General features: G+C 46.5%; 1 protein-coding gene across 1 annotated transcript in view; it reads left to right on the top strand.

The window, feature by feature from the left end:
* The first annotated feature begins 705 nt into the window (after positions 1–705).
* LOC119176331 (uncharacterized) overlaps positions 706–21,149 on the top strand; it is a 192,576-nt gene continuing 172,132 nt past the window's right edge. The window contains exon 1 of the mRNA XM_037427557.2: positions 706–926. Coding sequence (XP_037283454.2) covers positions 888–926 — 39 coding nt within the window. The 5' untranslated portion in view covers positions 706–887. The remainder of the gene's footprint in view (positions 927–21,149) is intronic.

Here is a 21,149-nt window from a genome sequence, read left to right as displayed (position 1 = left end):
AAGAATACCTTGCTAACAACCGGCACGTCTTTCGCACAAATGACGCTGCTTTGATCGGGTGTCGGCCACATGTGCGGAAGTTTTATCTCGAGGCTCCTTTGCCAGCCAGGGGCGAGGCAGGGGGGTGACCGCTCGCGGGGGCGTGTTCAGGCCGCCCCGGAAAGGGCACCGGGGGCCGAGCTCGCGTCACGTGCCGCAGCTGCCACCAAGGCGAAGCACGGTGGCCATTTCCGCGAAACGCGCGTTCCGCGTCGATCCGCCGGCCCATCGCGGGGCCCCGGAGCGAGTAGTCGGGGCAGCTGCTGCCCGAACGCGTCTCATGGCACGAGTCTTCCCGCCGCGGGCGCCAAGACCGCCGCACGTGCGTCGCTGCGTGTGCACCGCCCTCACGAGCCCGATTGAAATGGCAACACACGTAATCTAGAGTGTTGAAACAAACGGGGCCGCAGGAATACGAAAAAACAAACACAGCCCCAGGCCGCAATAACGGCAGCATCGGTAGGGCGCCGCGCGCAAATTACCACCGCTGATTTAGCCGATGTCACAACACTTGTTCTCCGCGAGCCGCAAGCTTGATTGGCAGGCCACGAGCGCGCCCTGCCAATCAAGCCTCCGGAGGCGGCGCCACGCGGGGCCCCTCCCACGGCTGCCACGCTGCGCGCCGCTCGCCGTCGCAATTCTAATGCACCGTGCGCTGGCGGCGAGGAACTCTGCGTCGATTTGTGCGCGCGTGCTCGGACTCAGCGCGCGCGGGCCCTTTGGAGCGCGTCCCAGCTCCGTGGCAACGTCCCGACGTCGTCCGATGCCCGTGTGCCCCTAGAGTGGACTAAGCTGCGCCGCCGGTTGCCCCTGCGTCGTGTGTGCGCGCCCAAGGCCGAGCGGCGGCGATGTCGTACGGCCAGTTCGGTTACTCGTCGTCTTCGCAGGTGAGCGCCACATGGCAGCGCCGCGCCTCTCATTCGAGCTAACCACCGGGGACTGGCGTCTGCGTCCCCAGGTCGTTAGTTCGGGTGCCACCCGTCACACGTTGCCAGCGGCGACAAACGAGCGGGTCTGCACGCGCGTTTTCAGCCTCGGCACTGGCGCGCTGCGGGGCTCCGATTTCGCACATCAGGCGCCTCACGCTTATGAGCGCTGTGGATGCACTTTTACGTTTGTGGCTGTTTCAGCGCCGTGTGGAGCGTAATTGTGTGCGTTAAGCCGCACACGTGATGAGCGCTCCACGCGTTTATACGATTGACATTTGAGCATTTGTTTCACGTGCCGGCGTTTCGCTTCGTATGCATTAGTCGATATACTTCAGCAACCGTAACGTTGCGCTTTGCAAGTTCATGCGTGCGAGGCGGAGCTTCCCAAGAAAGGCTCTTATATAGAAATATTGACACCATAAGGTTTGCACCCACTGCCCGAATGAGTTCGTGGTGATGCTCTTGCGGCCTGTTCTTGCGTACATCGGCTCGTGCGAAACTATCCACACGCTGAAATGCACACAAACTTGGCCCAGACTTGGCACCTGTTATGCACGAAAGCTCTCCAAATGACGATGAAAGCTTTTTAAAAGCATCTTCAAATTCAAAATGGCTCTACTTTTATACAGACATGTCGAAGCATGAGGAAAACCTTTCCCGTATCTTCCGCTGGCCTGTTTCTATAGCTATACAGAGTCAGAAGTATTCACACTGCATGAAAGTGGCTTGAGTAGTACATGCATAACTTCGGTTCATTCAGGTGTGTACATACTTCCGGCGTGCTTGTAGTTCAGTAACGCTGCATCACTAACATCGACATATCCGTTGAAAGCACAATGTAGGAATGCGTACATGGATACCTTGACGCACACCGCTTGATACGAGTTGTATGCAGGGAGTGTCGATACATAGTATTACTGTCTCTCCAAAGCATGTTACCACGTGGGTGTAATAATGTCAAAACAAATGATGCATGTTCATATTAGAGCATGAATTATCGCCTAGCATAATTTCGTAACAGTGCCCTCGGCACTTCGCTTTCTTTCCCATCTTTCTTCCCCATTCCCCCTTCCCCTTGTGCAGGGTAGCAAACCGGATGCTTCATTTTCTGGTTAACCTCCCTGCCTTTCCTTCATTTTATTCTCTCTCGAGGCCATTATGAAATTAACTGATAGCCGTGTCTACCCACTGCATCTAACAACCACATTTCGCAATATGCACGGTCGGCGTAATGCTGCATCGACTTCCTGAAAACCTTGCGGGGACAAGCCAATCGAATTGTAATCAAATAATAAGAAAGCTTGCTTGTATATGTGATGTTTAGATTTGATAACGAAGCCACAAGATTCATAACATACCTGAGAACATGAACTATCCACCATGCAGTGCCTGAGAGGAACATATAAGCATAGTATCAAAACCTTTCTTCTTTGAGAATATCGAGGCGATTATTAGTCATACAGCAATTAATTAAGTTCATTATTTCCCGGAAAAGGTGCCTATCTAGCGATCTTAACGCTTCTTACGCTAGTTTTCGTTATTACTATTAGGCTGCCAATGTTCCTGAAGAAGTATTCTTGCGGTGGCTTAATAGTATCTCGAGAAACGACCTTTGTTATTAATACAAAATATATAGTGTCCTCAAAAAAAAAAAAAAAAAAAGTCGCCATTGATTGTCTCAGCCCCAGCGCTTCAGGGAAAACGGAGCGAATGAGGTGGTTATTACTTTGTAACGCACAATCTAATAATAGGGTTGTACGTACCTAAGTCGAGATAGAATTATGACGCACGCAGTAGTCGGGAACTCCCAATTAATTTCAACCACCAGAACTTGGGGCAAAAAATCTATGTACACGGGTGTGCTTGCATTTAGTCCCCATTGAAATTACGCCACTGATGTGACCTGGACTCCAACCCGCGTCCTTGAACTTAGTAGCCTGACACCTACTCATGCAAAGCTACCAACGGTGGGCACCAAGTTTACTTTTTAACACTTGTACAGTCACAACCACACACGTTTACATTGAAATATACTGCAATAGCAATTTTCAATGTTCTATTATTATAAATGTGTGTATACCAGGCTTATATAAATTGACGTAGTTTATATGAATTATATGAAGTAATCGTGCACGTAGACACGTGCAGGGTTCGCTAATAGGGGGAGGGGCAAAATGTCAGTGTGTACCCCCTCCCTCCTCTATTGGTCTAGTCCAAAACACATCTTTCATAACTAATAAAAAACGAAAGAAAAAAGAAAATACATAGATTTTACACTATGCCTTTGGTCTGTGGCTTGCAGGATGCAAAGAAGGGTAGTAAACAGTTCTTGGAATTTAACATGAGAGACCCTCAGTTGATATTATCCTGAAAGAAAAACCTGCCTGGCTACAGCCTTTCTTTTCAAACAATGGCGGGGTGGAGGCTACTAGATAACGATGTAGAGCAGACGTCGCCCCCCCACCCCACCCCTCTCTTTATGAGGTTGAGGAGGGAAGCCGGCTTTTCTTAACTGCATGTGTAGTACAGCTTGATATAGGCTACAAAGTTTTACAAAAGAAGTGGCGTGACTATTTATAATTACCGCATAAAATGTTCTAATTACAGCTTCTTCCTATATAACCTATAAAGAGGGCACCTGCTCGCAGCCATCTAAAGGTTGTTGATTGCCTAAACCTAGTCGTTACAACTTTTACGCATGCAAGCATATAAGTACACAATCAATTCGTATCATTGCAAAACTAAACGACCATTGAATAACATGATAGTTTGTGGCTTAATAAGCGATGAGCAAGAGGAAAAGTAGGCCTCGGAAAGTTTGCGTACCAAAATTAAGGAAATAAACTTGGGTCACTAAATGATATGGAATAACAAGAAAACAAAAGAAAACGGAGGGCAGTGACAAGTTTCTGTCACGTACTGGTTTCACTTCTTTGTAGCAGTACGCAACTGCACACTTATATGCACGCACACACGTTATCGAACATTAAATGTAATTGAAAAGAAAATAATTAATATAATAATAACAATCGTTGGGATTTAACGTCCCAAAAACATCATATGATTATGAGAGACGCCGTACAGTGGAGGGCTCCAGAAATCTCGACCACCTGGGGTTCCTTAACGTGCACCTAAAGCTAACTATACACGGCCCTAAAGCATTTTCGCCTCTATCGAAAATGCGGCCGCCGTGGCCAGGATTCAATAAAAAGGAAAGAAAGCTGCTTGTGGTGTATGTGTGGCATCTTAGTTATCTACATTTTCTGGTACGTATACAGTACACTGCGCTAGGTGTCGTGACATTGTGACTACCGGGACCTATTTTGTATACGTGCTGTGCTGTCTTCTGGTACATGCATGGGTAACTTCGAATACGTGCTTGTGTAACTTACACATAAAACAGCCTCTCAGTCCCCACAGAAATGTCCAGTGTTCCAAAATAACAAATAGCACAAAAATGAGGGCAAAAAGTAACTATATAGCATACGCGTAACTATATATTCACCGTTTACACATGTATCTGGGAGAACTTCTACGTAGGACCAAGATATATGAGGGCTTTGCAGGATATCGGAAAGACCTGAATGGCTTAAGTTGTCCAAGCTGCAAGGTATGGACATTTTTTACGGAGAGTGGGATTTCCTCCTTTCTGGGCTGTTGCACGAGAGTACAAAAGCAGACGTCACAGCCTTGGCAGTGCATTTTTAGAGGGTCACGTGCACTAACAACAGCCCAGAGAGGACTACGGCGGCACCCAGTGAGCCTTGAGTGGAAATGTCTATATGCTGATGGACAAAGACGTCTGATAAGGCCATTTATATAACAACGCTGATGGTTGCAAACCGTTGATATACTCTGCACAATCGCGCTAGGTCAGTGTCTGCTTTCCTATTGATCAATCATAAAGAATTAAGGACGTGCAGTAACCAATCAAATGTGTTTTTTTTTCCTGCTTGCATACAGTTTGATGAGTCTCGATGCATATGCGTTCGAATCTATTGCTATACGGCCACCGGACAAGCGGATATCGCAGAGGCAACGTCTGTACCGGGGCGAACGTTAGCGAGAACCTTTGATCAAGAAATGCAGTTAACTGTAAGCACAATATAGTTCTAACAGTCCGCTGAAAAGGCATGCCGTGTAAGCGGTTCGATTCAGATTCTTTTGTCGAGGGCATCGCATAAGTCTTGACGTGGTCGCTCAGCCGAGATATCAGGCCAGTAGAGCATACTGGCACATTTTATGTGTGTACGATAGTCACATTGCACAATGGCTGGGAACAGGAGACAAGCATTGATGATCTCGATGGTATAGTGCATTTCGAATATTGAACCTAATAGAGTATGTACCATTACAGGAGTAGCACGCAAAGCAAGCGCAACATTACAGCATGCAATATTGACACCCAGTGCCAGTTTTCGGCTGACTAACATGTAAGACGAGGACAGTATAGCATTCGTCGAAAAAATAAGATGAAAAGAAATGATAAAAAAAAAACGGCAGTTCGCATGCTTAACGACGTTTCATCGGTAATCGAGAATAGTGACGGGATGTTATACTTAACGCATCAGTTGAATCGGTGAAGAAGGACGTTAACATCAATGAGCCTTGAAAGAAAGGAGAGAGAGAGGGAGAGATAGCGGGGGGGGGGGGGTGAACGTCGGTGTAAATGTACAAAAATAAGACTGCTTTTGCTTGACACTTGAACATACGTTATGGGGAATTAAATCCACGTCGTCGCAATCGGAAACAGTCACCAGACCACAATGCTGGATGGATGGATGGATGCGAAACTTTATTTGAAACAATGAGGTGCACGACTCAACGTGCAGCGGGCTGCTCCCACGTTGGGACAGTCAGGCCAGCGCCGCGCGAAATATAATAATAATAATAATAATAATAATAATAATAATAATAATAATAATAATAATAATAATAATAATAATAATAATAATAATAATAATAATAATAATAATGATGATGATGACTCCGTGGCCCCGCGTCAGCAGCGCAGCCACTGTTTCACCGAAACTGACGATCATGCTCTATAGAGCGATATGTATACAAGTTTAGGTTAGAATGTCTTGAAATATTCACCGTTGAGACTGCCTGGCCGTGTAAATCGTGTAACAGACAAAACTAATACATGCATGAAACGGCCGTCATTTGTAATGCGAATGATGCGTAATGTTTAAACTCGCCAAGTAAGGCAGCTGCAGACTGGCTGCCTTCGCTAGTTGTATGTCAAGATTTGCTTTTATGGATTGCATCTTACGAATACTGCTGCCGTAATGCACTGTGCCACTGTGGGCCCAATTTTCGGAGCCCTCTTCTACGGCGTCTCTCAATCATATCAGGGTTTTGGGACGTAAAGTTACAGATATTATTATAATTTTATTGTCCCGGCTGCGGCGGCTGCATTTCCGATGGAGGCGGAAATGTCGTAAGGCCCGTGTGCTCAGATTTGGGTGCACGTTAAAGAACCCCATAGGTGGTCAAAATTTCCGGAGTCCTCCACTACGTCGTCTCTCATAATCATATGGTGGTTTTGGGACGTTAAACCCCACAAATAAATCAATCAATTATAATTTTATTGTACACATTTTGTGCCTTTACGCTATATACAGATTCCCAAGCAGGCTCCGCGTACGTGGCACGCCATCCTTGTGGGCTAAGGGAAGAAGTAGTGAGGTCGCAAACCTCCCGTTTTTTTTTTTTCTTTGAGACAAGATGACAGAAAAGCTTATCCTCAACAATCGCACGCATTGCGAGCAGCGTCTGTGTATATATGCTGTAAGGCTAACTCCTTACCTTCGATCAGAGTGTATACGTACACTTCCGATGATTTCTTGTCGATAATGGTTATGTATGTCATACAATCACATCGATGTTGCAAAGAGCACTCGGCACTGCCGAGATTCAGCCATTAACCAGCGTTTAGAGACTGCACACTCGATAACATATAGTTGAAAAGTACGAACACTTAATCATTTTATTATGTTTAAGAATAAGCATTAGTGAAATTGCTTTAAATAGGGGTATTTTATTGGAAGTGCAGTCTGCCGCATTTTTTTTCATTCCAACTATAATGCACCTATGCATCGTGAGCTAACGAGCACGACGATAATAAACTGACATAAACTGCGTTGAGCGAGAGAAACTTGCAGCAACGATGAAGCGTTTGAGCTAACCCGGATAAATTGGTGATGGGGACAGAGGCCGCCAAAGCATAAACCATATACAGTATGCAACATCATACGAAACGTGTTTTCGAGCTATTCTCAACTTCCTCGGCCTCGTTCGCTGCCAGGACGTATATGCATATTACAACACGCACTGAGGGTATTGTTATAACTGCTAATAAAACGTATAGGCCATGCACCTTGTGGCACTGACTTCAAGGTGAAACAAAAAATACACCTTATACGTAGTGATCCCAAAGCGATGTACCACAACATAAACAGCATACGTGCATCGGGTATACTCATCGCGTGCAGCAGTTCGTGTGCCGCTTCATGGTATACCCAAGGCGACGGGCATCACCTCGGTATGCACAGCCGAGCGGAGACCCAGCGCAGTGTCTCCCCTGAGCTGTATCCCAGTGGGAATGAGACTTCAAGTGAGCGCTGAAAAGCCGCATATCGCGATCTCCTCCTTCTCGGATTATTTTGGTAGATATGTAGTCTAAAACCCGGAGTCGACACACATGATTCTCCCCTGTTCATCCGTGAAGGGTTACCCGCGAACAAACGCATTGCTCGTCTTAAATTTTTATGTGCAGTCACTGTCATTGTTACACGGCACTCCCGTGCTTTCGCTCAGAATAACGCGTCACGTACGCGTGTTCGAAAAGAAAAGAAAAGAAAAAAAAAACCATATAAATGTTTGTAAGATAAGATTAAGTATAATCCTGTTTCTAAAGCTATTATTATCAAAGGTAGCTGGCCATGTAACGCGCAAGAAGTTTTTGTGAAACACAGTTTTTTTTTAATTCGGCACCAGTGTAATTTGTGCAGTAATCCGCCTTGAAAGTGTAGCGCAATAATGAAAATAACAAAAAAGGAGGGGGTTGCTTAGCAGGTATCATGTCCACCTGATTGACGATTCGATTTCATGCCACGGCAGCCATATTTCGGCGGGGGCAAAATGATAAGAACGCCGGCGTGCTTAGATTCGGGGGCACGCTAAAAGAGCATCAGGGCGCGAAAATTAATCTCGTGTCTTCCTCTGATATTCATACCGTGCGTTTGAAATGTATGTCCCCACGCAGTATATCTATAAGTTTATGCAATTTATTTTAGAAGCAGTGTTTAGAAAAAGTTTTCATTGTCACTTGCGTTCACTTTTTCTGCAGTTCTGTGCACGTGAAAGCGGTTTAATGTCACCTAAATTCTATAACAATGAAATACCAGACTAAAATAGTTCAATTATAACTGTGCTCAAGCTTAACCAAGGCAAGTAATGACAGTTGAACAGCAAGAGTATATTATGTTTATGTTCTAATCTGCGCACACGTATACGTGGAAGTATGAAAGCTTATGCGACGACTTGACGTTCCTGCGCTGACCAAAATACTTGTGGGCTGTCGACATTGAAGTTCATGTGAACGGACGCGAAGAGCTCGGAAGACCTGAAACTTCTCCCGGCTGCTCATTCTTGTTTTTTTCTGTAATTTTTTTCTGTGTTATGCTGTATAACTGTCACTTATATGTTAATTCACCTGCGACTGAACATTAGGGGAACCACAACAATCGATAGACGCCCCCCCCCTCGTACTTTTGTAAGTTTTAAAAAGCTATAACTAATAAACAGAACTGTAGCGATCATTCTCTCGGAGTTCGGACCTGTGTTCGTCAGAAGACATGGACGCCTTAAACATTTAGTACAGTGAGAATTTTCCTTCAGCTCATAACAGCCGAAATAAGATCCCAAGAATAATAACTGCGGGGTCGTTACGCCCCAAAACCATAATATAATTTTAAAAGAGAGAGACGCCGTAGTGGAGGGCTCCGAAAATTTTTATCCCCTGGAGTTCCTTCACCAAGACGTAAACAGACCGGGCCTCTATAGCATTTTGCCTGCATCAATATGCGGCCGACGCGGCCGAGATCTGATTTCGCGACCTTCGCGTCAGCATTCGAGCACTACAACCACTTGGCCACCGCGGCGGGTTGAAAACGGTACTTGACTAAACAAGTTGTGAGCGACTTCGTTTCCAACCCTCGCATCGGTTTGCGTGTGTAACAGTTTAGTTTTCGGTCAACCGTTTCACTCCGTTGAAAATGCTCTGAAAGCACCACACGAGCATTACACAGTCACAGGAAATACAAGGGCAGCGCACTAAAACGAATTATACACATCACAACTAATTAAGAACGCAATCTAACACAAGCTGAAAAAACATTAGATGACGTTACAAAGAACGTAAGCTAGCAAAATGTACAAGGGGAGAGAGAGAGAGAGAAAACATGAATGACGTGTATAGGTGCGAATACCTCTATACCAGCTATAGGGTGTCTGTTCGATGAACGTCAAGGATGACATGCAACTGCGCGAATGCGAAGAGCACTCGAGTTGGGAAAATCATGTTCAGAATGACGAAATAACGGTACATGAAGTTCTGTAAGATTCGCGAAAACGAAACGCACACAAAAAAAGAAGTATACGTATACTAGCGCTGACGTGCGCCACCTCACGCACGACACTTGGGCCAAATTCAGAACGTTCGTAAATGTGTTTTTTTTTTTGCTATTGGCCTGCAGGATTCCCTAATGACGTTACCAGCATCATGATAAATATGTTTTATTGATGTACTACGTGCAAGTAATAATAATAATAATAATAATAATAATAATAATAATAATAATAATAATAATAATAATAATAATACATTGAGGCACGTCGTAGCAGGGGGCTGTTTTCATAATGACGTTCACTGTCGCCAAAAAACGAAGCCGTGCTCTCCAGATTAGCAATGCAGCGCCGTATTCGATGACCCACCATAGCGGGTACCCTGAGCATATATACTCACAAGTCCAGCAGTGTTGCTTCTCTTCAGCGATTGCCTTGTATTCTTGAAGTACATACAAACTACGTCGATGCGGTTGCTGATTGCTGCTTCAGAAGATTATCGGACTTTACGAGAAGTCGTAAGGAACATCAGCAAGACGCGCTCGGTCATATGCTGCAACAAAACCAAGCACATTGCTTCGCACGAATACGTTTCTCTACTGCTGGACGCTTGCTGTCTTTATGTTGTGAGTGTGATATACTCTACGGACGAACTTCTCGAATAATTTTAATGAAAGTTAGTCAGATATCTTAGTGAGTGATCTTCTTGCATATGAATTAATTAAGCGTTGAATTTAAGCCGAACTGAATAACTGTCCAGGTGAATCAAACAATATTTATCGTTGTTTTCGTTAGACGAATCTGTAACTGAAAAAAAAAATGAAACTACTCTTGCTTGTGAAACTCGTTTCACCATGCAGATCACACATATCATGCAGTGACGGTGTAAGTTAACAGGACTGAGATCGATAAGTACAACATGCCTGAGCAAACGACCGTGACAACGACCTTTTCTTGCTTTTGTCATTTAAGGATAAGAGCACGGAACAAATACATGGGCATTTGTACGTGAAAGATAGAGCAAGCAAATAAGGCTTGTTTTTTTTTATTTATGCATACAAAAGCTCGATGAGTACGTCCCTTCAAACAATGCAAGGCCGCGTCTATTTATGCATTTGAAGGGGCCATGACAAGGTCACCTAGAAATGTGTGCTTTTGAGCAAAAAAAAGAAAGAAAACAGAACTACAGCATCTGTTGAACTTACAAATATATGAACTAAGCCCTGTTTCAGTATATTTCAGTACAAAATAAGCCCTAGAAAGTCGCCGACTATAATCCCCGCCCACCGCCAGAGACCGCCACTTTGCGATGGCCATGTGACGTCGTGCGCTGCATGGAGGGGGGGCATCGTCCTGTATCAAAATTTTAGCCCCCGCAAATGATTTAATGGCAAGCTGAAAAAAAGCTGAAAAATGGCTTTATTGCACGCGCAGCTGATGAGGGAACAAAATCGGTCGCCGGAATGCAGACGCTCACCCAGCAAGCAGCTTGCTGCGTCATGCACGGTTCGCGAGAGTGTTGCCTGATCTCGGGCCGGTCAAAACGTCATGAAGATATTGTATTGTAAACTAAGTGCTCGACCAAATGCGCTACAGTTTTGCCATTGTCCTTGTGAACGTGTAAGGATTAAGTTACATAACACAGGCAATGATAGAAAGTTGGGTGTCATGGTCCCCTTGAAGTATCAGTGTGACTTCAACGACTTAATATCGCCACCGTATCATAGTGCCGCAAAAGGCATGCAATTTCGCACCCCAAAAAGGTCGCGAATTGATGACTTTGGGCACAACGTGGTTTTTTTTAAGCTGTACGGCTTTACTTGGAAAGCCAGGATTTCTTTACACTTAAAAAAAATAATACACCTCTGCCTTTTCGAAACTGTGCAGCTTATCTATATGCGATAGCGGTTATACTATAACCGAAGTATAGTATGCGTGAGAAAAATTTCATGTCACGTGGCAGCGAGCCTCCCTTTTTTGAGGGTTATTTGTATACTAAAGGGCATCGTAGCGCCACAGAAACCAAGATATACGTACAGATTTTTTGTAGCAAGTTGTTATGCCTGCGAGTCCACAGCGAAAGTCCGTGCCTCTGAAAAAGGCAATCTGTGTCAAGGCCAGCCCGCCTGACGCGAACAACTCAACGGCGTAAACACGCGCGACGCCTTTCTGGCGCGCACGTGCTGTGAGTCAGCGCAGCCAGCGAGCCCGTACACGACCGGCGTCTTCCTGTCTGGGGGGGGGGGGGGGTGACGCAGTGCGCGGCGACGTCACTCGTCCTTGGGTGCAGCCACCTGCAGTGCAGCCTCTCCAGATTCGATGAGAAAGAAGGACGCGGCCCAGCGGTGACCCCATTGGAGGAGTCTGGCCTCACGACCAGCGGCGCTTCTGGTTGGACATTTGGGTTGGACCCTGGGCATATAAAACAAGCCCTGCGGCGCGTCGAGAGAGACCCCTTTTTACAGCGGACCCATTTTAGAGCAGACCTATGTGTTAGAGAGGAGAGCTCGGCTCTTCGAGTATCTGTCGGCCCCAGTGCCGAATTTGTAACGCCTCTGTATATATGCTGTACACAAACCTTGTTTAAACTCACCGTCGTCTCGTCCGCTCGTCTATCAGCTTTGCGCAGAAGCAGTCGCGAGCTGAGAAACCTACGCTACCAAACGGCAGGTGACCTTTCCGGCGGAATTCGAAGCAGTGGCGCCTTCGGGACCGTGTTGGCGTCGCCGTCTTTCGAAACAGTGGTTGCAGCGGAGAGATTCGAGGCGCCTTTCGTAACGTCGCCGGAGGTGCGCTTCGCAACAGTGGTTGGCAGCTGCGGGATCGGCCGGCGTCAGCGACATCGATGCGGTGAGTGCCTGATGTTTTCCCCTCAGTTCACCAGACTACTAGCTCAGGTTATAGTAGTTTAGAGGAGGGCTGTGTGAAGCATTAGAGTGAGCTTTGATCATTTCAAGCCAAGTCGAAGCGCTTTGAAACCAAAGTTAATGCGGAGGGTGTAAACACGGGAGTGTGAAAAATTGCTTGCGCGTCTTGCTAGTTGACTTATAGTGGGTACGGCTAGTAAATTGTTAACAGGGGCAAACAACAAGAGGCTAGTGTGAACGATGGAGAACGTTAAAGTGAAGGAACTCATCGAAATTTGGGAGGAACTCGGCATTACTTTGGGCCGTGCGAAACGAAAGCAAGCGATCCTTGAGATCATGAGAGATGGAGTTTCGGCTGAGGAAGTCGATGAGGCCTGGGTGGATATCAATGCACACCGCGAGGAGGCTGAAAGGCGAGAAGCTCGCGAACGTGAAGAAGCTGAAAGGCGAGAAGCTCGCGAACGGGAAGAAGCTGAAAGGCGCGAGCGTCGCGAGCGCGAGGAGGCCGAGAGACAGGAGCGCCTCGAGTTGAAACGAATAGAATTGGCAATCCTACAGTGTTCGCAGGCGCCTCGCGTAGCTTCTCCGACGATTCAGGTCAGCGGTTTTAGAATTCGGGACCAACTGCCACCGTTCCTAGTAGGCGAGGACATGGCGAAGTATCTCGTCAAGTTTGAACACGTCTGTGAGCTAAACGCTTTGGAGCGGTCTCTTTGGGCGCAGAAACGGTTAGCTCTTCTTCCCGGCAAAGTGTCCGACGCGATAACTTGCTTGTTGAGGGAAGCGTTTGAGAGCTATGACGAGGTTAAGGAAGTGCTCTTGAGACGTTATAAGTTGTCACCCGAAGCTTTCAGGCAAAGGTTCCGGTATACTAAAAAGGGGAAAGAGTCACACGTTGACTTCGCGTTTCGTCTTAAAGCCGATTTAATTGAATGGCTCAAGGGCGAAGGTGTTTATGACGACCGCGATAAAGTGGTGGAATGCGTTGCATTGGAGCAATTCTACCGCTGCATCGAGGAGTATGTCAAACTTTGGCTGCAGGACAAACTTGGTGAAGTACAGCTAAACAAGGCAGCAGAGTTAGCTGAGGAGTATTATACTCGCCGAAAGTTGCACAGCAGGGCAGTGCGCGTTGAAAAGGATGAAAGAAAAGAGGGCTTTTCAAAGAACCCTGATCAACGGAAACCTGCTCCGCACCGTAATTTCAAGAAGGACCCGTCTCTTACGAAGGACAGTGTAGGGGAAGGGCAAACAGAAGTGGAAAAATCGAGTGAGGTTCCTAAACAACGCACTGATACCACACGGGCATTTGAATCACGGAAGCCGCTAATCTGCTACAACTGCAAAAAGGAAGGGCACATCGCGATAAACTGTCAGGAAAAGTTTGCCTTCGCAACAATCTGAGAATCAGAAAAAAACATGCGGTTGTTAGAGCCGTATATCCAAGAAATTAGTTTGAATGGGAAAACGTGCCGAGCACTTCGTGACTCAGCGGCAACCATGGATGTTGTCCATCCTTCATTGGTGTCTCCGGATGACTTCACAGGAGAGCGCGCGTGGATCAGGCAAGTCGCCGAGGAGCAGAGTGCTTGCTTACCAATAGCTACGGTTGTCATTGAAGGCCCGTTCGGTAAGCTTCGCACCGAAGCGGCTGTGTCTGCCGCGCTAAATGATCGTTTTCCTTATCTTTTCTCCAACAACTCAGAGCAGCTTCTCAAAGAGCAGGGTAAATCGTTCTTCCCCAACTTGACGTACATGGCCCTCACGCGATCGCAAGCGCGGAAGCTTTCGCAGAAGCTTGATCTTGCTCAATGCGGTGAACTCTCAAGTGACCTTGTCGGCGGGTCGACGGAACCTCAGAGAGGAAATTTTCCGCGTGAGTCATGTGAGCAATCACGCGAGCGGCCCGTCGCCGAAGCGACCGGCGCGGTATGCGTAGGGGGAGACGACATGGCGCCATTGAGTCAGAGCGAGAGGGTTGCAATGCTCTCGCCTGTAGCGGAAAGTTGGAGTAAGCTGTCGAGGGTTGATCCAGAGACGCTCATTCGAGAGCAGCGTGAGGACCTCTCGATTAAAGCGCTAATGGAAAGCCACAAAAACTCGGCACAAGTGCTGTCGAAGGAGCACTACGAGAAATCGGTGAAGAAGTGCGCTTTTGAAGTAGGAAGTCAGGTAATGCTGCTGCAGCCGTCCAAAAGGAACAAGCTTGAGGTTCATTGGGAAGGGCCCGCCAAAGTAATATCGAAGCTTTCCGACATCAATTATGAAGTGAAATTGGGAAGGCGGCCGAACAAAATTTACAACTTGATGAAACTATACGTTCAACGTCAAGCGGTCGTAAATCAGCTGTTGAATGCTTCAGAGGAAGAGGAAGCAGAAATTTTTAGTTCTTGTGAGGTAATCGAAAGGGGATCGAAAGTAATCTGGGAGCAGATAAACCTAGAACCTAGGTTAAGTGAAGTCCGGAAGGAGGACATGAGAAGGATTGTTTCCGAGTTTGGAGACGTGTTTTCGGACCGCCCCGGAAACACGAGGGTGATCGAACATGGTATCGTGCTAACTGGTGAGGAGTCAATCTGTAGCAAGCCGTATCGTTGTTCCCCTATGCTACGTCGCAAGTATGAGCAGCTGTTGGTACCGCATAGGTATCGTCGCCTAAAAGTGGCCTGTTACTGAGATGGAGCGTGATACTCCGACAGCGCAACTTCGACGTTCTCTAAAAAAAAGGAAAGGGGAAAGCTATACGCTAATGCAGGTGCATTGAGCAGTGCGTTCTAGCTAGTACCCTCTCCACCTTTCGGTTTCTCGCTGGCGATTCGGGGCAAAATTTTGACCTCAACATGACCTGAGCTGAGCGCTGTCGTCCAGAATGAGCTCAAGGAGCCAACTTTATGTTGTATTCTAATTCGTTACGATGTTGTACGTGTAAAAAAATGAGTACTCATTTAAGCGTCTTGAGTCCCACATGTGCCTCTTGATGTAGAGGGAATGAAATTCCGACAGACACGTAGCTAGGTATATGTTGTACTATACTTTGTCTGGTGTTCTGTCGGGTGACCGAGGGCGCTTGCTTGTGTCGTGTGTTGTCTGTTGTCGATCCGTTCTTGACAAGTTGCAGAACCATCGACAAGTGCTGAAACCAAGGATCGTCAGAAGAGACGAGCGAAGCTGGTCGACAAGTTGTGGCGACAAGCCAGTGGAGTTGGGATCCGTCCTCTAGAATGGGATGTGTTCCCGGAACGGAGTCTGGAGCTGCATTCTCCCCATGGCCCTGGAGGCGAACCTGGAGGGACCTGGCGAACGAGCGCGCCTGTCATCCGAGCCCCGTGGAAGCAGCTCGTCTTTTCGGCGCATTGTCTGGCGGTGGGGGTGCTGTTATGCCTGCGAGTCCACAGCGAACGTCCGTGCCTCTGAAAAAGGCAATCTGTGTCAAGGCCAGCCCGCCTGACGCGAACAACTCAACGGCGTAAACACGCGCGTTGCCTTTCTGGCGCGCACGTGCTGTGAGTCAGCGCAGCCAGCGAGCCCGTAAACAACCGGCGTCTTCCTGTCTGGGGGGGGGGGGGGGGGGTGACGCAATGCGCGGCGACGTCACTCGTCCTTGGGTGCAGCCACCTGCAGGGCAGCCTCTCCAGATTCGATGAGAAAGACGGACGCGGCCCAGCGGCGACCCCATTGGAGGAGTCTGGCCTCACGACCAGCGGCGCTTCTGGTTGGACATTTGGGTTGGACCCGGGGCATATAAAAGAAGCCCTGCGGCGCGTCGAGAGAGACCCCTTTTTACAGCGGACCCATTTTAGAGCAGACCTATGTGTTAGAGAGGAGAGCTCGGCTCTTCGAGTCTCTGTCGGCCCCAGTGCCGAATTTGTAACGCCTCTGTATATATGCTGTACATAAACCTTGTTTAAACTCACCGTCGTCTCGTCCGCTCGTCTATCAGCTTTGCGCAGAAGCAGTCGCGAGCTGAGAAACCTACGCTACCAAACGGCAGGTTCGAAGCAGTGGCGGAGTTCGAAGCAGTGGCGCCTTCGGGACCGTGTTGGCGTCGCCGTCTTTCGAAACAGTGGTTGCAGCGGAGAGATTCGAGGCGCCCTTCGTAACGTCGTCGGAGGTGCGCTTCGCAACAAAGTGTGATCATGTACGGCGTCGAACAACAAAGCAAATGATTCAGGCCACCCACTGTTACCAAGGCATTGTATACTTGCTTCTTATTTCCCGGAAAACGCTTTTCTCGAGCAACTCGGAAATAATATTTTCCTTAAGCGTTAAAATATCGTTAAGGTATGTAAGCCACCTGTCCTTCTCTAGACGGAGAGATGGCTTGCACACAGCAGCTTTCAAGCTTGAAATGAAGACCGCTTTTACACATAGGAGCGCATGGCACACATAGGAGCGCATGGCAAAACTGCTTCAAGCACAGCGAAGATGACAAAGTGCCTCTGTCGGTTGCACTGATGAGGCCACTGCATGGCACCTGGCTCATCGAAGTATGGCAGAAACAGTTTTTCCTGGCATATGTTTTCATTGTTCTTATTTAAGTATATGTCACTTAACACAGCACTTTTCGTGATCTGCGATACACTTGGCTTGTACAGTATCAATTTTTATGAAAGGGAACACGGGAGCGCGTGGCCTGCGCGCTCCGGCGGCTGCTGGCAGCGCGTTCAAGTGATAGCGATAGCAACCACAGTCTCTTTTTGCGTCACCTTGCGGCGAGCGAAACAACGTTTTGTTGCTCACATGGAACCAGCGGCAAGATTGCGACCTCTTTCCCCTTCAAGGCGATTACGCGAGAGCTGGTAATTGCCTTGAAGGGGGAGAGGTCGCAAGCTTGCCGTTCCATATCACCAACGAATGGTTGTTTTGCTCGCCGCGAGATGACGCGAGAAGAGACTGTGGTTGCTATCGCTCCCGCTTGAACGCGCTGCCAGCAGCCGCGGGAGCGCGCAGGCCACGCGCTCCCGTGTTCCCGTTCATAAAAATTGACACTGTACCATTGTGTGTGCTCCAGTGTGATGCATTTGCAAGGACAAACTACACACGATGTGCAGAATTGCACGGGTATCTTTGTCACTCCTTCATTCTGAGGCTGAACCCACTAAACTTGTCGATCCTGATGTGAGCTTTGCCACAGGCCTTTCGAACACTGTATACGCAGTATCGCGATTGGTTATAATTCTTCATTACAAACGATTCCATCGTGAAATGTTTCTGTGAATACAAACCCTGAATGATTCTCAAAAAGATCACCTCGCGTGTTTGCAGCGGCTGTCGTTCTACCTTCGCTCACAACAATTACGTGGATGCACTTATCCGAGGTATGCTCCTCCCGACCAATACTGGCTCACCACTCTTCGTTTGTCATCAATATCTGAAAAAGTGGGAGTGCCTTTTCGCAAAATTAGACGTGGATTAACAAAGCAGACGAGAATACGTTCTCCGTTCCTGCATGGGGCTTTGCTCCTTTCCAACTTTTATTTTCCCATCGAACATCAGCACTGTTTGTCGTCGTTTATCTTGGCACTTACATCGTGACCCTGGTCGCTCGATTTAGTCTATTACTTCGTCCCACCATTCGATCTGTTGATTGTATTGATACAAGTATAACTGTCGAACAGATAAAATGAGGATAACAATAATATGAAACCGCAATTGAGGCACAATAGAGTCGTCGTATCATTACGTTCCCGGTTTGTGTGTCAATCACATTGTGGCTGGACAGTGGAATGGCAGTGTACTCTTGGAAACATCACCCTGGCACTTACACAAGATGTTTACAGGATTACAGCGTTCATTGACGACAACGGGCTCCATACGATCAGAGAGAAACGGCTGCTAACGCATCTTTGTAAATATAGCTGGCGAACTGTATACCTGCACGTCTCTGGTACTGAAAGTGTCCTGCCGAAAAGTCACAGAAGAGTGGTGACTAAGTAAAGAAAAGTTTTTGTAAAAAAAAAAGCAACGAGCTGAACATTACCAAAGCTTCGCGGTGCTGCAGTGCACAGGGAGACTCGGGCAGAACGCCCTCGTGACAAAAGCAGCCGCAAACAGAGCCGCATTGTCAAGGTCGGGAGGCAAGGCCGTTGGCCCACGGTCATTCGACCACACAACGCATGGCGGCAGTTATGTGGCGCTATAAATATTGCCCGGTCTTCGCGAAACCCTGGCGAGGGAGATTTATTTGCTGGAGGCAAGCGTATAAGGAGACGAGAGATATGCTGCAGCTGGTCATATACCGTAGCTCGATGCATGCATACACTCCTGGTGTAGAGGAAGAAATGCAAAGAAGCCTCGTGGAGAGGGCGATAATGGAGCAGATTGAAGATAGGCTAGCCTATACAGCGTGGGCGCAAGGCAAATAGAGAAACCTAAACATGCCACATTCAGCTAGCACGGGCAGCGGCATATATTGAAAAACTTAAACATGCAAACGGTAGATGCGCACATGCTTGATAACCTATGTCGTAAGCGTCCTTCACTAGTGTATACTCTGACGCTTGATGCTCGGGCGTTTCTATATACAAATGGGTAAATTTTGTGGTATGACTTGCGAGAACCATGATTGTGTGAGGCACAGCATCGTGAGCGATTGCAAATTGATTTGGACCCCCCCCCCCCCCACAAGGTGTTTTAACGCGTGTCTAAATCTGAGAATATGATTTTCTTTTTTCTTTCGCATTCAACCCTGTCGAAATGTTGCGGCCAAACCGAACCCGTGCTTTCAAACTTTCGAAAACGTAACGAAGAGCCGTTATCAAGCCATTACGGCGATAATACATATATTACTGGATGAGGTTATCCGAAAGACGCGCGATTGTGCAGTTTTTTTTATTAATATGATATGAGGAAATGACGTAAAAAAACGGGTACAGACTATTTCTTAACTCTTGAGTGTATCCAACATAAAACATATATGAGCTTCAGAATTACGTAACAACTGAACTTCAAGTTATACTTCGTACATACAATATACACCAGTTAACACCACGACACTGCCGAAGAAAGTTTCTGAAATGCAATCGGTCAAGTAATTTAACAAGAAGGTCTTTAGTCAGCGGGTGTACTACACACATAATGTAACATCTCGATGTATACCATAAAAGCTAACGCTGCGTAATAAGCATAATATACACAGCGGCCTTAGAATAAAGAGAGAATTAAATGCGTAAAGAAAGGCTAACAATGCCGATATCCTTTAAAAGTGTGGAATGCTTTTAAAGCATCTTCCGCAATGCTATAGTTGAACGCGGGCCGAAAGGTATCTATGTACTAAATTGTCCACGGCCTCATGTATTTATTTCTGACATAAGTCGGAGTCTTGGCGGGTCGTGATGGTATAGTTATCTAGAAGAAAACGGTGTATATTTTCGTCTACCAACTTATTGTGGCATTGGGAATTTTTAGTACGACTAGTTCTGCATTAAAAAATGTGTATGTCATGCCGGAACTCAACCAGCGAATTGAGGTTTCGATGCTTCTGTCTACAGATATAGTTAAAAATTCCGCTGTAGCGTACAGAATTTTCAATTCAATTAGGAAAATAATATGTATAGAAATCAGAACTTTTAAAACCTTAATGAGCATTTGCACACATTTTGTAAGATGGTTGCCTTTATAACGCAGAATAATTAAGTTGTAGATATTTGAAAGTAAATCATATCATTGCAATGCAATGTGTTCGTCGTGCCGGTTCAAGTGCTGCTACAAAGCAAGAAGTGGTACAATGTCCCGGCATTCACTACAATATTGTTGTATGCAGCACTTGATTATACTTTATGTGAGCTCTTTCACGGTATCGCATAAAGTTAGCAGTAACTGGTGTCATTTTCGCCCGGCATAGAGATGTTAATACCACCTGTGAATTATTGAACGCTGCCCACTTCTGCGCATCTCTTACCGGTTATAACTTTTACCGCACGTCAAAAAGCAAACGGTTCGAAGTTGCGTACGAGGTCGCGCGAAAAGCTTACATTGCTTTTGTTTATTATTGTGCGTTGTAATAAATGCAGAAGCACAAAAAGCTGGTACACTGTATTCATCTGTATAGACATGTGTATTGCATCCTGGATACCGCATAAAGTATACCTGGTAAAGCCCTAGTTGCTGACAAGCTCGAATGAACAGTCAATCCATCGAATCAAAGCTGATGTCGCCAGAAAAATTTGGATGGTCTTCAGGCCTAGAAGCTGCTCTAGGCAGCTTGATATTGTCCCCGAAGACCCTCGCATTGTAAGCATGCTATGTTCACAGTACCAATGAGCATATGATGTTGTAATTATAACATACCTGAGTAAAAGTGTAAATGTTTCAGTAGAGATTACGTCAAGTGTTGTCAACATACCATATACAGAGAGTTAAGTGAAATTCGCATTGAAAATTTAGTACAACATTAACAACTTCGTAATATAAAAGAGAAACTGTAATTGCAACAAAAGACAGTATTCTGTAAACCTGGAAGTTAACAGGTTCCGCATACGATTAAAAGTATACCTAAAGGTTTCACAGCATGAGAAATCAGGTAAAGATGACAAAACATGAATAAATTTTAATATAGAAAGATAGGGCAGAGTGTGCGCATTAGTGACTTATGTACGCCATTCCAAGAACATGTCTCTGCATGTGATTATGCTGCCACATACAACGAGAAATTGATTTTTCGTTGTGTAAGAAACCATGGAGG

The sequence above is a fragment of the Rhipicephalus microplus genome, chromosome X, assembly GCF_043290135.1.
Source record: "Rhipicephalus microplus isolate Deutch F79 chromosome X, USDA_Rmic, whole genome shotgun sequence".
In the NCBI taxonomy this organism is placed as follows: Eukaryota; Metazoa; Arthropoda; class Arachnida; order Ixodida; family Ixodidae; genus Rhipicephalus; species Rhipicephalus microplus.
This window is presented reverse-complemented; position numbering and strand designations above follow the sequence as displayed.